The 14943-nt window shown below is 34.0% G+C and overlaps 2 protein-coding genes across 3 annotated transcripts; both read right to left on the bottom strand.

Annotated features, from left to right (window-relative positions):
* Positions 1-1062: 1062 nt before the first annotated feature.
* On the bottom strand, positions 1063-3360 carry LOC103849181 (probable protein phosphatase 2C 74). Its single transcript, XM_009125987.3, has 5 exons — positions 3036-3360; positions 2380-2754; positions 2161-2278; positions 1766-1989; positions 1063-1644 (listed from the first exon to the last, which is right to left on the bottom strand). The coding sequence occupies exons 1-5, from the start codon at positions 3291-3293 to the stop codon at positions 1303-1305; spliced, it is 1317 nt and encodes a 438-aa protein (XP_009124235.1). The 5' UTR covers positions 3294-3360; the 3' UTR covers positions 1063-1302.
* Positions 3361-6484: 3124 nt separating this feature from the next.
* Positions 6485-9323, bottom strand: LOC103849182 (putative ubiquitin-like-specific protease 1B). Of its 2 annotated transcripts, none has more exons than XR_004457425.1 (9): positions 8544-9323; positions 8308-8384; positions 8146-8239; positions 7967-8065; positions 7786-7872; positions 7574-7693; positions 7377-7480; positions 7038-7145; positions 6485-6877 (listed from the first exon to the last, which is right to left on the bottom strand). XR_004457425.1 is itself a non-coding variant. In XM_009125988.3 (9 exons), the coding sequence occupies exons 1-9, from the start codon at positions 8961-8963 to the stop codon at positions 6815-6817; spliced, it is 1137 nt and encodes a 378-aa protein (XP_009124236.1). In that variant the 5' UTR covers positions 8964-9317; the 3' UTR covers positions 6487-6814. The 2 variants fall into 2 exon arrangements, 1 of the variants encoding a protein (XP_009124236.1); XM_009125988.3 differs by having other exon boundaries at positions 6487-6877; positions 7038-7110; positions 8544-9317.
* Positions 9324-14943: the final 5620 nt, after the last annotated feature.

The following is a 14943-nucleotide window of genomic DNA, read 5'->3' as shown; positions in this document are numbered from 1 at the left end:
AGTAGGAATGCAATATTGTCATGCGATTAAAAATGACAAGATTTTATTTGTTTGTGTATCGCCTGCTCGGTCACTTAAGGATTTTACACAGAGATTTGTTCGACTAGTCAATGGACTAGAGTGATTGATCAAAGGACTATCACCTAATCAGTCTAAACAATTGGAGTTTTTTTTTTCAATCTCTATAGAATTTTTAAATCTTCAGCAACTTAGCCTCCACCTACAAATGACCAAGAGCTTCGTATATTTCATTGCTTTGTTCTATTTTTTTACCTTGTTCATTGGAAAAACTAGATTGCATACACTTTTCCCAACCAGATCATCATCGAACACTGAGTTTGTGTTCTATGCAATCTAGTTAAGTAAAATAACCACCAGAGCTGCCAAAATTCAGTTGTACTAGCTTAACAAACCACATATATATTGTTTAAGGGTGTCAGCTGACCCCCCTTTCATACAAATGATCATAACTCTTAAACTAAAGTTCTAAATGAAGCTCCGTTTTGGGCTATAGATAGACATATGAGTGAAGAACTTACCCTATAGTTTGACTTCGAAATTCACTGATTTTATCATCCATTCTTCTTCTTCCAAAATATATTTGATGCGTTTCTTATCCTTTTTAGGTGGTTATGATGACTTTTTTTTCATGGTGGCTATTGAAGGTGGTTCCGATGTCATTCCGAAAATAATTCACCACTCCATAAGCCTCTCTTAAAAGTCATCATGAAATTTCTAATTAAATAGAGAAAACTTATGGTTTCTTACAATTAAACTGGGTCAAAAATTAAAAAAGTCGTTATAGATACATATCATCTGATTTACAACTATTTGACAAAGATTCCTTGGCATGCCACATTCTAGATTCACTATTTATTTGTTCTCCTGAAACGTTGATGTTATCTGAGGAAGGATCAAGGACTCTTGCCTTGGATTTATGTGCCTCAGCATCCCAACCAAAATAAAGCATTAAAGGCACAAAAGCAGAGTAAACACTCTGAACAGTACTTTGGTTCTAAAGAGCAGATGCGGTTTTTTTTTTTTTTGGTCAAACGCAGATGCGGTTTATAACGTATAAAAATTGCTCAAACAAACACAAATGCGGCTTCAGAAATTTATTTACAAAAAAGGGGGGGAAAAAAGAGAGACCGTAGTAAAAGTATTGGCAGAGTTATATACAAACAGAGACTTTTGGCGGGAACATAGAGCATAAGAGACATTGAGACTAAAAAAACTGAAATGGAGAGAGAGATAGACAAAGTCTAATCTCACATTTTCACCTCCTGCCTCTGTTCTATCTCTCTACTCTTTGGTTGGCACGTGCATGTGCAGATTCACGATTCTGTCGACTCCATTGAGCTCAGGTGATTCGGTTCCTGAGCCTGGAGTTGACGTTGATGCTGTGTCCGGTTCAGAAAGGCCATTGCTGATGTGTTTATCCACTGAGAAAGAAGCAGTTGATAATTTGTCTGGTTTCGAGTCAAGGAAGAGGCAAACTACAGCGCAGTCATCGACTTTTGAAGTAGGAAACTTCCATCTCCAATTCCTCACTGCAGCTTCCACCAAGGCTCGACCAGCTGTGCAACGTGTTGGTGCTTTCGCTACAATCTCCACTACTTCTTCATTCGTCAACACATCCCAAATCTAGCAAAAGTTTCAAGATAGAAAAACACTTACACTTAAAAGACCAAATAGTTTTGCACATCCATTATGCATTTATTCAAAACTACTAACACTATGTCAGACACTGTGATGTGTCTCTTACCCCATCAGTTGCCAGGACAACAAATTCATCTTTCTCAGTGAGGCGTCGGTAAGACACGTCAGGCACAGAAATGAGACCAAAGTCCTTAAGGCAAAAATCTCCAAAAGCACGCGCCATGGCCAGACCAGGTGAGTTGTGGTTAGGAAGCCAGAGGCGGGCAACCCCCGGTTCATCCCGGAGAGCGAATATACGTCCTCTGCATCTCTTTATCCTTGCTGCTTCAGCTGGGAACAAGAAAACTCCAACTTTAATTGATAAAACCAAATTATCTTCTCAAATGTCTAAATGCTTAAACTAAAGTTTCATCACTAGTAGTTCCGTAAGAAGAACATAACGACGATGGAATTGATCAAGCGTAAACGGTTTCAAAACCTTTATTAAGAGTGGTAAATAACCTGGAACATCTGGTTTGAGATCTTCAGTTAACTGAAAAGGAACAAGTTTATTCTCTTTGTTCCTCGTACCCAATACCGCTCTTGAATCCCCAATGTTTCCAACAACAAGATGTTGACCCTATACCCAAAGAACAAAAAGAAAAAAAAGAGTACAAACAATCAAGATTTCGAAACAAAACTCAGAAACAACAATGAGAAATTTTGGTCCAAACTAACTACCTGCTTAACCATAGTAACTGCAGTAGTTCCACTACAAAAACAATCAACATCCACTTGCATCTTCAATTCCTTGTCCATGAATCTGTAGGCTTTAACAATTGAAGTCAAGAGTGTCTGAACCATATCCTGATCCTTATTGTAGACTCGGGATTCTCCATTAGCAGAGATGTGGACAAGGCTTTCAGAGGTCTTTCTGTCAGCAGTGTTGAGGCTGATCTCTTTAAGAACCTCCTCGCAGGAGACATAGGACGACTCCAAGTGAGAGCCTAATTTGAGCGGAAGCAAATCCCTGACTCTCTTCGCTATAACGTGACCATAAGGACCATGTCCATCAAATACACCACAAAAAACAGTGTCCGCCATCGACCCAAAATTCTGAAACATTTCAAAACAAATCAAATATTCAGCTGAGTGACACTAGGCGCTATTCAACTAAGGATCAAACAGCTCGTTCATTTGACAAGGATCTCGTCAACTAAATCAATAGTTCCTTGGAGTAAAACATTTGATGGAATACTTTTAGAAAGGAAATGAAGATAACAAGAACTATATTGAAGTAATACATTTTGATGAGAATGTACACGACATACTAATTACTTTTCTTGGGAAAAAAACAACAAAATTGGTTTTTTTTTTAACAGCACAAACGAACGAACCTCCCAGACAATCATGGCGTCCTGGTTAGGACCTTTCTTGCCCTGTTGGGAGAAGAGAGAGGCATGATCGGTAGAGCCATTCAAGAACATCCTTCCAGGGATCCTGTGGAGAAGCGGCTCATCTTCTCCTCCCGTGTTGTCGAAAGAAGAACTGCAAGATCTCCTCTTGGAACTGCTCTTCCTCCTCCTCCTGTTGGAACCACCGGGAGGAATGGATCTCCTCCTCCCTGAAGATGATGATGATAAGCAGGACCCCATATCAAGGGCCCTGAATACGCTTATCAGGCACTCCAGACCACCAACGCAATCGAAATCGAAACTAGTGGTTTCCGGTGAAGGAATCTTCAACCTCAAGCTACCTTCGCTCAACGCCAGGATTGTATAATTCAACAACAAGACACCGATTTGGTGATGATGAGAAACAAAACAAATTCAAACTATTGATGATCAAAGGGATCGGCTCTATAGCTCTCTCAAAAAGTTTGGATAGAATCAGAAGAGGAGTCGTAGTTGAAGGAATAAGAAGAGAATGAGTTTGAGCAGTCCAGAAATAGAAGATGGCTTTATCCACAATCTCATCCACAAACACAAATCCAAAAGAGAATCTTTTTCCAAGAACAAGGAGAGATAGATTCGGATCTGAAGGCGATAATCACAACCTGCTTTCAAGGAACAACCACATACTTCTTACGATTATGCTGCTCTCCTTCTCTCTCTCTCTCTCTTATTTTATTATTTAGGATGCCTCTTTTTATTTTAAAAATATGTTTTACGAAATCCTTCACGAAAATACTTCTATTACTATTTTTCTTTTTCTAACTTATCTCATGAACACGGGAAATTAGCAATGAAAAAAATTATAATCCATTGTGTAATCAAAAATAAATTCCCATGATATTCCTTTTTATAGTACGTTTTATCTTTTCAAATCAATCTTGATTTTTATTTCATTTATTTTGGTTATTTATAATTTCAAATACAATAACTTAAAGATATTTATTTTAATAAGATATGTTTCAGATTGTTAGAAAACACATATGTTCCAACATTTTGATGTACACTTTAAAATAAGAATGTTCCATACAAAATACAATTTTTTTTTAAAAAAAATAAGACAATTATATTTTGAGAAATACTCTCAAAATAGTACTAAAACAAGTTTTTATTTCAAAATAATAAATAAAAAAAAATCTGTAATATTTATGTACGGAATTTTTTTAGCGTTATCTATGATATTTATCATTATTTAATATATATTTATTATTACTAGGTAATTTTATGTGCTCATGCACGGATATAAATATTTATAAAATAAATATATTATAATAATTGATAAATATTTTACATTTAGTTTATATAACTGTGTAATTTTTATGAATGATTTATATTATGTTCACCTTTGCTGCTCTTGGTTCCATCTTCTTGTTGGTTCACCCATCCAGTTCGTCAAACTTTTCTAGTTCGCCAATGGCTGCATCAAGATTGGATTTTCAGAAGTTTTTCATTAAGATTAATTTTCAGTCTCGGAGTTTGTGGTCAAGTGGTAAAGGAAAAGGTTTGAGACGCCAACAAGTTTCAAATTCGATCTACATGTTACGAATTTTACTGTCGTTAATGTTGTGTTTTCTTGTAGTGTTTATGGCTCCTGACTCCATCATGACGAACCATTTGAGAGGTGTGGGATCAGTTGGCACCAGTAAAATTATATAAACTAGATTTACAAACCATGTTAACTAGTTAGTTACAGCAAAATTGTTGTGAAACTGCACCACTGAACCCACAAACTCGGGTTTAATTCCCCACCATAACCCCTATATCTTTTTTTTTTGAATAAATGTAAAATTTTATTCAAACAAACTTTTGTACATCAAGTGTTTCTAGTTTTTGTGTATAAGACAAAGAATTCTAAAGAATCTGTACCACAAAAAAACATCATGGTCTTGACTCCCTAGTCTCAAACCACGCGATCAACCCCTCTTCAAGGTATTTTGTACCCCAGCCCCTTCACCATGAGAAGCTTTAGACGAATTTCTTTATCCACAAACTTAGTAATCATGCTGGCAGTTTGTGATTGTTCTCCATGCCTACAGCCATTTCTTTCTCTCCACAAAGTATGAACCGTGGCTTGAAATGCATATCGGAGGAGGAATTATTTAGTTGGTGGCAGACTGGTGTTTGAAACCATTCCAACTATGTCATTCCATTCCGTGGTAAAAGCTCCTTGTAAGATATCCCCCCCCCCCCCCCCCCCCCCACTAGTGCCTTCCATACTTGAGTGGCGTATTTACAGCTGAAGAAAAGATGACTGTAGGTTTCATTTGCCTCATTGCAGAGACGCAAACTGGATTTGCTGCTATATTCCGCATCTATATCTTTTTTTTTACATATACAATATATTTTTACCCCAGTAAATTTTTATGTTGGGTGCGCCACTGCTTGATATCCTTGTCGCTTTTGGTTACTTCGTTTCAGGCTTTCAGCAGTGGAAATGGGTTACCTTACGTGAACAACACTGACTTTGTTATGGAAATGTGTTCCTGTCATCTTCAAAATGGTGAATGAAGATTGAAGACACGGCTAGCAAGCTTGGAATAATTTTGATCTCAGCCATTTTGGTGACAAACCATGTTGTATCCATGGCGGAGTTTGTAAAGATAGTACCTCTAATTTTGTTGGGCGCCATATCCAAAAGATGGTGCATTCCTGGATGGTGACATTTGACCCTCACAGCATCATGAAGGGCTCTGGTGGGTTTGTTTCTTAGCAATTGAGACCACATTGTTTTGCTTATTAGAGAGATATCTTGTGAAGAGTGTATGTGCGATTTATCTGTGTTTCTTTATCTATTAGTTTGTTCAGTCTCTTATTAAGTCGTTAACAAAGACAACAGAAGCTCCAACGTTCTTTATCCTACTAGTTATCAAGGCCATCCGAATGAGGAGTTCTTCTCATCGAAACTTGAATTCGTGAGAAAATGTACAAAGATTTGCTAACAGGATAATAAAAAGATCCCTTGCATCACTTGCCCCTGTAAACCCGAGGGGTCAATGTTTACAATGGTAATGAATCAACATTCAGTTAATCTCATGCTCAGAAACTAAACTATTTGTTGGTGCAGGTGAAGGTAAAACCTTTTGCTACTGGAAGATTTCACTGATGACTTTGACTTCTGCTGCAAGCAGGCTGAAGAGGAATCCATTATCATTCTACCCGGTAAATATATCATTGTCTTGCTAACGAGCTTTGTTTGACATTTAAAATAACAGATGGCGGTTCTGGCAGGTCGAGCTGTTGCTTAAGGACTGGTTACGTATCACCTTTGCGGTTGATACTGATTACTGACCTCATCATAAACTGATTTTCCAGCTAAATAACTTTGCAGAGAGACACTCCAAAAAGCAGCCATGAGTATTAGTACTCTAAAATAACGCTGTTGGAAACACCGTTGCAAGATAATCAATTATAATAACTAAGCTTTAGTTCTCTTTGCAAAATAAAAATACAAACGAGCAATGCCAAGATGCAACCATGACTATGAGGTTCTCCCTAAGTCCCTCAGAGAAAGAAAATTAGATTTTTCCTCAAATGCTTCCGACAGTAATATTGTTGGCTTTTACAATATTCATCACTGAAGTAAGCTACAACCCCTTCAATTCTATTTGCCACAGAAAAATTAACCGATAGCTCCTAAAAAGCTATCTTGGCATTCACCATAGCCAAAGCAAATTAGATTTCACTTGAGAGGTTTCTAAATATAACATTGTTGGCTTTCTAAAATTCTAATCGGCTTGCAGTCTCAGTATCTCCTTAGCTGTTTTTACCCTGAAGTATGGCATGTCCGTCTGAAAACGATAGAAATAAGACAAAATGAAAACAGGAAACATGTTTTTATATCAATCTTCGCTCATGTTATCACCCAATACTCATCTTCTCTATAAGAACTGCTGCCTAGGGGATCATGTCCAGAAGTAAATGTAAATCTTGATGATATATTTTTATTACCTGGCTAAACTTCAGCCCCAGTCCTCTACTGTAAAAATCTATGTATTTAAGCATAAACATCCCACAGTCGTACCTGGACAATTGGCAAGAGAGGATTATCATCAGAGACTGCATAACACAAACTGCTATAAGAGAGCGGTTGAATTTAGTTGCAGCTAGTCATAAATTAAAATGAACAAAACAAGCTATAAACTATGGTATCACAGAAGCAACCTAGGTAGCAAACTATTAGAAACCTTGATATATTATGTTGACCTGAACAGAACTCATATCAAGATATAAACTCGCATAGCCAAAGGAGTTTTTTCTAATAAGATAAGCAACACTAAAATTTTGTACCCGTTCTGTTGTAGCGGAAGGTCTTTAACGTATTCCATGTCCCATGAACTAATGTCAATAGTTTTACCATTCTTGTCCTTCACTTCATCCACAAAGTACTTAGCCTAAACCAATTCAAGTCCCAGCATTACTTACAACTATCACAGCATTGTAAAAAAAAAGTAAATGGGTTTAAGTTTATGATCATGAAACTATACCACGGCAGTCAAAATTGTAGGATCAGATCCATTAAGTGAATCAAGATACATGAATTTGCATTCCCTTATGTTAATCACTGCAAGGGTCCAATGTACAACACCATGGATAGGAACAAATATCTGCACAGGTTCAACATCAAAATCAAATCGGATGATATTTGTAAGATTTACAGAAAGGAAACCAAAAGCTTTAGGTTCTGCAAAAAGCTCACTATGTCACAGTCAATAAGATTATATCCGAGCCTTTTATGTCTGGTCCATCTCCTGACAGCTTTGTAATTGTAACTGGGTCTTGTTAGCTGAACAAATTCATTTAAAGGGAAATATACATAAGCTCGTGAATATTAATAAACATCAACAACTGTCACAGCCATTAACGGACTAAAAGAGAACCTTGACGTAAAAAAACGTATTGAAGAAATGACACTTGAAGTCCTTTTGAGGATCTCTAGTTTCTCTTTCTTTCAGCAATTCGAGATAGAGATTGATGACCTATAAAAAGAGAACAAATTGAAACACCATGAATCAATCATCAATGCAACAAAAGGAGATTAAGAAAACGGAATAAGCACATCGTCGTTAAGCCAAGCACACGGTTTGAGGCATTGTAAAGTCTCTCCGCGAATTTCAATGCCGGAATGTTTATGCAAAACCAAGACCTTCATCCTGAGAGGGGAATACGATTGGTCAAATTCCTAAATAAATAGCATGATGACATTGTGGTGGAAGCTTACCTATTTCTCACAGAGAAGGCACTTTTGACTTGAGCATCTTCCTCTTCTTTGAGCGGGATAAAGAGTTCACGAGATACCTTCAAATAAACAACAAGTTTCAGAAACAGAACACATGACAACCGTTCGTAACCAAACAAACAACTTGTCACAACTCTCTATAATAAACATCCCTCAGTAGATACTCTATAACTGTTCTCTATTCATTCCATAAGACTGGAGCAAGAAGAGTAGTGTACCTCAGCGCGCTTTTTCTTCAAACGGGGAGATCGACGTATCAATGGTACGCTCAGATAGCTACCCTTTGGAGCACGGGGAGGAGAAGGAGAAGAATATTCCTTAGCAGCTTGTTCAATGCTTGAATCTTCTTCATCAACCAAATCAATCACTTCATCTTCATGTATGGGTTTGCTTGAATCAAACTTGTAACCAAATAAATTGCTTGCTTCATGATGACTAATCCCTAAGCAAACGCTTGTTGTCCTCCTCTTGTTACGACGAACCAGTGATCTGAATCTAAGAAATCCTCTGCAACGGGCGTGAAATTCGCGGACTTTATATCTAGAAAGTGTGGGGGGTATTGTAGAATCGGAAGCTGGCTTGTCCGAGAATCTGTCTTGCCTCACGCCGCGCTTTCGTTTGGTCGCTGCATAAGCCATGGTGGGGGAGAGTAAATCAGCCCTCTGTGAAACCCAAGCCGTTCGTCTTGTTCGCAGAGCGGCTAGGGTTTATGAGTCGCCAGCGTCACGGGGCGAGAACGAGAAGGGCAGCCATTTCCAAAATTCAAAGCGTTTTGACCAAACAGGTTATTTCAATTCGAGCAAGCTAAAGTACAATGTTACAAATTGTCTTTGATTGAGACACGTTTAATATTGATACGAGAAAATTACATATACACGATACTTTTTAATAATATTGGTTCTTACATTTCTTTATACATTAATATTAGTTAGTGTTATATATTTTATATATCCCCTATGTATTATTTGAGAAGCATTTCAACATTTTTTTGTAGCCACGTGTCATCACTAGAATGATTCTTAGAATCTTTAAAGAAATAAGTTGGTCCATCTAAATATATAATAATATTTTTATTAAACCACAATAAATACATTATTAATGTACTTCATTATTTCCATAAATAAGATTACGGAATTGCCTAATGTGGCTAAAATATATATGACAATTAATGATTTTAAATAATAAAGATTTGATAAAAATAAGTGTGTATTATAATTATATTTGTTTAATTTTAAGCAATTAAAATAAATTAAACAATCATAGTAACCATATAATAAAAATTAAAAAAATTATTTATATATTATATTTTGAAATTTTAAAAACTAGTATAAATTACTAAAACTGTTAAAAGTTTCACATTCAAATTTTGTAATCTATGATTTAAAAATTTTGTTATGACATGATACAAATAATTAAAAAATAATATAAGTTGAAAGTCTTATTTAATAAGTATCAAAAATAAAAGATATATAAATATATATATATCATTTTAAATTAAACTATATGCCATATAAAAATACATAAATATCTTAATTTTGAAACTTTCTTTGAAATTTTTTTTTTGATAAAATATTTTAAAAAATATCGACAACTTAATTTTTAAAAATATTATAAATTACTTAAAAAATTAATCCCATAGTGAAAATTTTGTTATCACTAATTTAGACTTTTTGCTATAACAGATACATAAAATTAAAAAAAATATGAGTAAAAAACATCATCTAATAAATATTAATATTAAAATATATCATATATATGTTATTATCATTTAAATTTAATTATATATCATATCAAATAGAAAAATATTTTTTCGATTTATAAAATTTATTTATATGTTCACAATTATATAAGTAGTAGATAATGACGTTTTAATTATTCAATATATATTTATTATTTCACAATATGTTATAAACATATAATATATAAAATTATTAACTCGTATGAGATCAAGCCCACAAAATAAACAAACATAAGTAGCCCAAATAAAAAGAAAGCTTGTTTACCTTACGTAAAAAAAAAGACATGTAGCACAATTTGCCCCATGCTGAATGCTGATGTGGAGGAATGAGGAGAGACTAAAGTCTCCTTTATTGTATAAGATATTAGTTAGTGTTATATATTTTATATATATCGTAATATAACTAATTGTATTCAAAATATTTGGACCAAATTGGGTAATATGATTATTTTTGGTACAAATATTCTAACTCGTTTCAAATACATTTGTTATTTAGATTTTTTTAGATTTCTATACATCAGAACTGAACTCATACATATCCATAAAGACTCGACTCAAAACCCACACATCAATTTATAATATTCAAGCGAAGCCTAATTTCAGAACGAAACGAAAAATAATATCTGAAAGGAACAACATATACCTAAATAGATAGTCTATGTTAATGCTTAACTGATTTTATAAACTAATAAAAAATTCATTCTATGTGTTTGGCTAAATTAATTGAAATAAAAAGAATTTTTATTTAGTAAAATAATTATATGAAGTGAGAAATTAAGTGACAATAAATGTAATACATTTTTACTATTTTGATTTAAGTTACTATTTTATTCACAAGAACATGTATTTGAATTATGTTTTTGGTTAAACAATTTTCCACCGGTTGAAACTAAAATATTAAAAAAAAAAGTTTTAAGAAAACAAACTAAACTGAATGTTTAACCATATGCAAAACCCAGTTATTTTACATTTTAATTTTATAAATGACACAAATTTACTTTTGATTAACTAATAAATAAAAATATGCACTATTATTATTATGGTAATATAATTAATGATGTGATGTATAGTTAATGTAATATAATTAATGAAATTGTTAAACTAAGTGAAATATGGAAAGACAATTAATGTAATTATATAAAGGAAATTATTAAAAGAACATTTATGCCTTTTTTATACAGCTATTCATGTTTCCAAACAATTCTCATTTATATTGTTATCCATGTTTCCTAATAGTACAAAAATTTATTTCAGTTTTTTTTAGTCAAAAATTATTTCAGTTATAATAATATAGATTCAAAAACAAATCAGGGAGTATTCAGAGATTTTTTTTTATGTCAACTTTTTGTTTTATTAAACGAAACCCAAAGGGCAATTTCCAAACAGATTCAACTATAATATCCGGCCCAAAACAAAGCCCTTATAAAACAATCAAATAAAGATGAAAATATGGTTGACACATGGTCAATACGTGGCCGTGTTTTCTCAATCGAGAAAGAAGAAGACGGTGCCAGAACCTTCGCCGGAAAACCAACAATGTCCATCTCAAACTTACTTGAATATGCTTGCATGTTCTTTCACCTTTAATCGCCGCTAATCGAAAATCTTCTTCTCGAATTGTTAGATTTTATCAAGGGAAGAGTTTTAGAAGAAAATGATAGAAAATTGTTGGAATACTAATCCTTATGGCAGCCCCAACTCATCTAGAATCTGTCCTGAACCTCCGAAGCTTGATCTAAACCTTGTTTGTTGATCTTCGTGGAGACTGCGCCTGACACGAGCGAAGCTTGATACCACCTCTGAATCAAGATCTAAGCTTCTCTAACAAAGAGGAAATTCAACCTCTCGAACGGTTTAAAAATTAACCTCATACTTTCGATGTGTGGAGGGAAACATTGCAAATTAACGCAGAAGGAGAAGAACTCATCCATAGCTTTATTTATGTTCAACATGTCAGAGAAAGATGAGAGTGATAATCAAGCTCTGGTCTTGTTGAACTTTACACTTCAAAATCGCCGACGCGAAACAAGAGATCCCCTATGCAAATAGAAAATCGCCGAAGCAAATAAAAGAGATTGGTTTGTTGACCGAATTATATTACAAACAAAAGTTTTAGATCTGCATCCCTTTAAAAGATGTATTGTTTGGTAAGAGGGAGAAGAGAGAGTTCTCTCTCTAAGGAAGAGAGAGACTCATTCAGAGATTTTCTTTTTAAGTATTTATCAAACTTTATATAATTTTTATATTGCTTAACAACATAAACATTTAGCTAGCCTAGTGGTCTTGGTGGTCCTTTCCACAGGTCCGAGTCATGTTGGTGTCAGTTTTTGGTTTATTTTTATTGTTTTAACGAGTGGTAGATCTGCAATTTTGATTTCATCTTCTTTCCCTCGTCCTATAGTCTAAAACGGCAACACATATTTTAACTTTTGAGAGCGTTTATATGAAAACACGGGCAATTATTAACCTGAAACGCATAGCCTGTTTGATATTAGCGAAGCTTAAATTATAGAAAGTCAAAAGGAAATCTCTGTCAGTTGGTATTACATGGTGAAAACAAAGCATAGCGACTTCTCGGGCGGTGAATCATGCAGGCGTCCGCGTTATAGAACCGAACTTTTAACTAGTATCTTGACACTTTAACATACTATTTAATTTGCCAAAATTTTAGGACACACTGAAAAAACATGATCATCATGATTAAAGAATCTCATGCATGGTCAAATTTCACAACAAAACTGGAAGCGATAAAGACTTCCAAAGACTATTCCAAGCATACAAGATTTTCTACATTTTTCGAGAGTAAAATAAAAATTCAGATTCTCTAGTTAGAACTACAAAATATTTTTATAGAAAACTTTGCTTTGTTGCTTGTTATATACTAGTCTGGTTGACCAAACCATCTCTAATTTGAGCAATAAAATGGCCTGTAAGAAAAACAATTGAACATACTTTCATCATGTCAAACACTTCATGCTTCTGAATTTCTTAAAATGACTTCCCAACTAAAACATACTGAAAACAAAACTTTTTATCGTTTACATCTGAAACATTTCCTCATTAACTTGTTTTTTTCTTTACGATTGAATCCTTAATCCGCTGCATCTCATACACTTCACCGGCGATTGAAGGGTTAAACCGGCAGCGACACACAAAGTCTAACCACTGAAGATCCACACTTATCGATGGCTCATGCTATCTCGCTTCTCCAACGAATTTTTTCATGGCTCTGGCTATATATCTCACTTCTCTGCCAAACTGTTGTATAATTACGGCTTGACAATGAGACACTTTCTCCATTTTACTCTCACAACCGCTGATTAACAATGAAAGGTTTGACTTTTCATCACTTGTTGTACTTTTCTCTTTCATTGTTTTGATGTTTCAAATCCTAAATCAGGCGATTCATATTCATATGAACAAATTTTTCTTCTTGTATAGTTACCGGAATGTCCACATCGGTTCCGACCACATACTACTTAACCATGTCCATTACAAAACTTCTTCCATTTCCATGAAATGCACTAAAAATATTGTAGCTAATAGGCCTCCCATGCCCACTCACTCGGTTTGTGGACCCCATTCTGTGTGACGAGTGGTGCGTTAATTTTTCGGAGGCTCGAAAGTTTTGTTTACCGACCCTGCAAGCACCACATGACCTTTATATGTGTTTTGGCCTCACTTACACGATACCGTGAATGACTTCCGGATAACTCACATATCATTTCACTACTCCAGCTCAAACACGCTTAACTCTAGAGTTCTAAATAGATGTTTGCCCAAATAGGCAAGTGCACTTTGATGGCATAAGTATCCAAATCAAATCCTGTTAATATTTTCATATATCACAAACCGAGATGTTACAAATATCTTGTCCACATGAATTGCAACTATATAAACCTAAACTAAACAGTTTCACTAACACAAGTCCTAGACCCAACCTCACTGTCAACGTAATCTACCACTTTCGTGTCAACGGTTGTTACAACCACATCCTACTTAACCTAAACACACCTTGAACAGTTTAATACGATTTCTTTTTCTTAAATGAATACATTATCGTTTCTATTTTTTTATGTCTAATTGTTTAAAAATACAAATATCATATGTTTTGTTTAATTTTTTTAGTGAAATCTTACATTGATCACCACATAATCTGCCAAACTATCTAAATCTGTTGACGTGAGTGTCACATCAACAATTTTATTAATGTAGATGCCACGTGTAAAATGATATTTTATAAAATACGCGTTCTAAAAAAAACAAAAATTCGAATTGTATTATTTAATAAATTTTAATTATTTTAAATAAAAATTAAACTTACTAAATGGAATAAAATTTATCTAATAGGAGTTATATATTCGTTGATAATTCAGTCTTAACACTTGCTCTCGTATTACTCTCAATAATATTGGCTATCTTGTTTTCATTAAAAAGAATTTTGACATGTTGTGTAATTATGCTACTAGGATAAGACATACGTCTTGCGCATAGTAAATTTATATGAAAATTATTTAATAAATATTTTATAGAAAAATAAAATTTATATTCTTGATCGAATTAATATTTTTTTGTTAATTACATAACTTGTTTACTGATGAGCTGATCCCATTTTTAAAAATATTTTAGATAAAAATTCACTTATCACATAAGAACCTAACGTTTAGGCCAAAAACTCTCATGTCTACTATTTGGTTACAATGAAACTATGTCAGCTCGGTTTATATCATGATTTAGAAATTTAAAAGTTAATTACAGTTATGAGAAGTTTATGTTCACGTGCCAATCTTATCTCTATCTTCAATATTTTTCTCATTTTTGTGTAGTTTTTTCATTTTGGTTATTGCTCAATATAAGTATTGATTTTGAGTTTATTCTAA

Source organism: Brassica rapa, chromosome A04, assembly GCF_000309985.2.
Source record: "Brassica rapa cultivar Chiifu-401-42 chromosome A04, CAAS_Brap_v3.01, whole genome shotgun sequence".
Taxonomy (NCBI): Eukaryota; Viridiplantae; Streptophyta; class Magnoliopsida; order Brassicales; family Brassicaceae; genus Brassica; species Brassica rapa.
The sequence above is the reverse complement of the archived record's forward strand: the minus strand, read 5'-3'. Positions and strand labels throughout refer to the sequence as shown.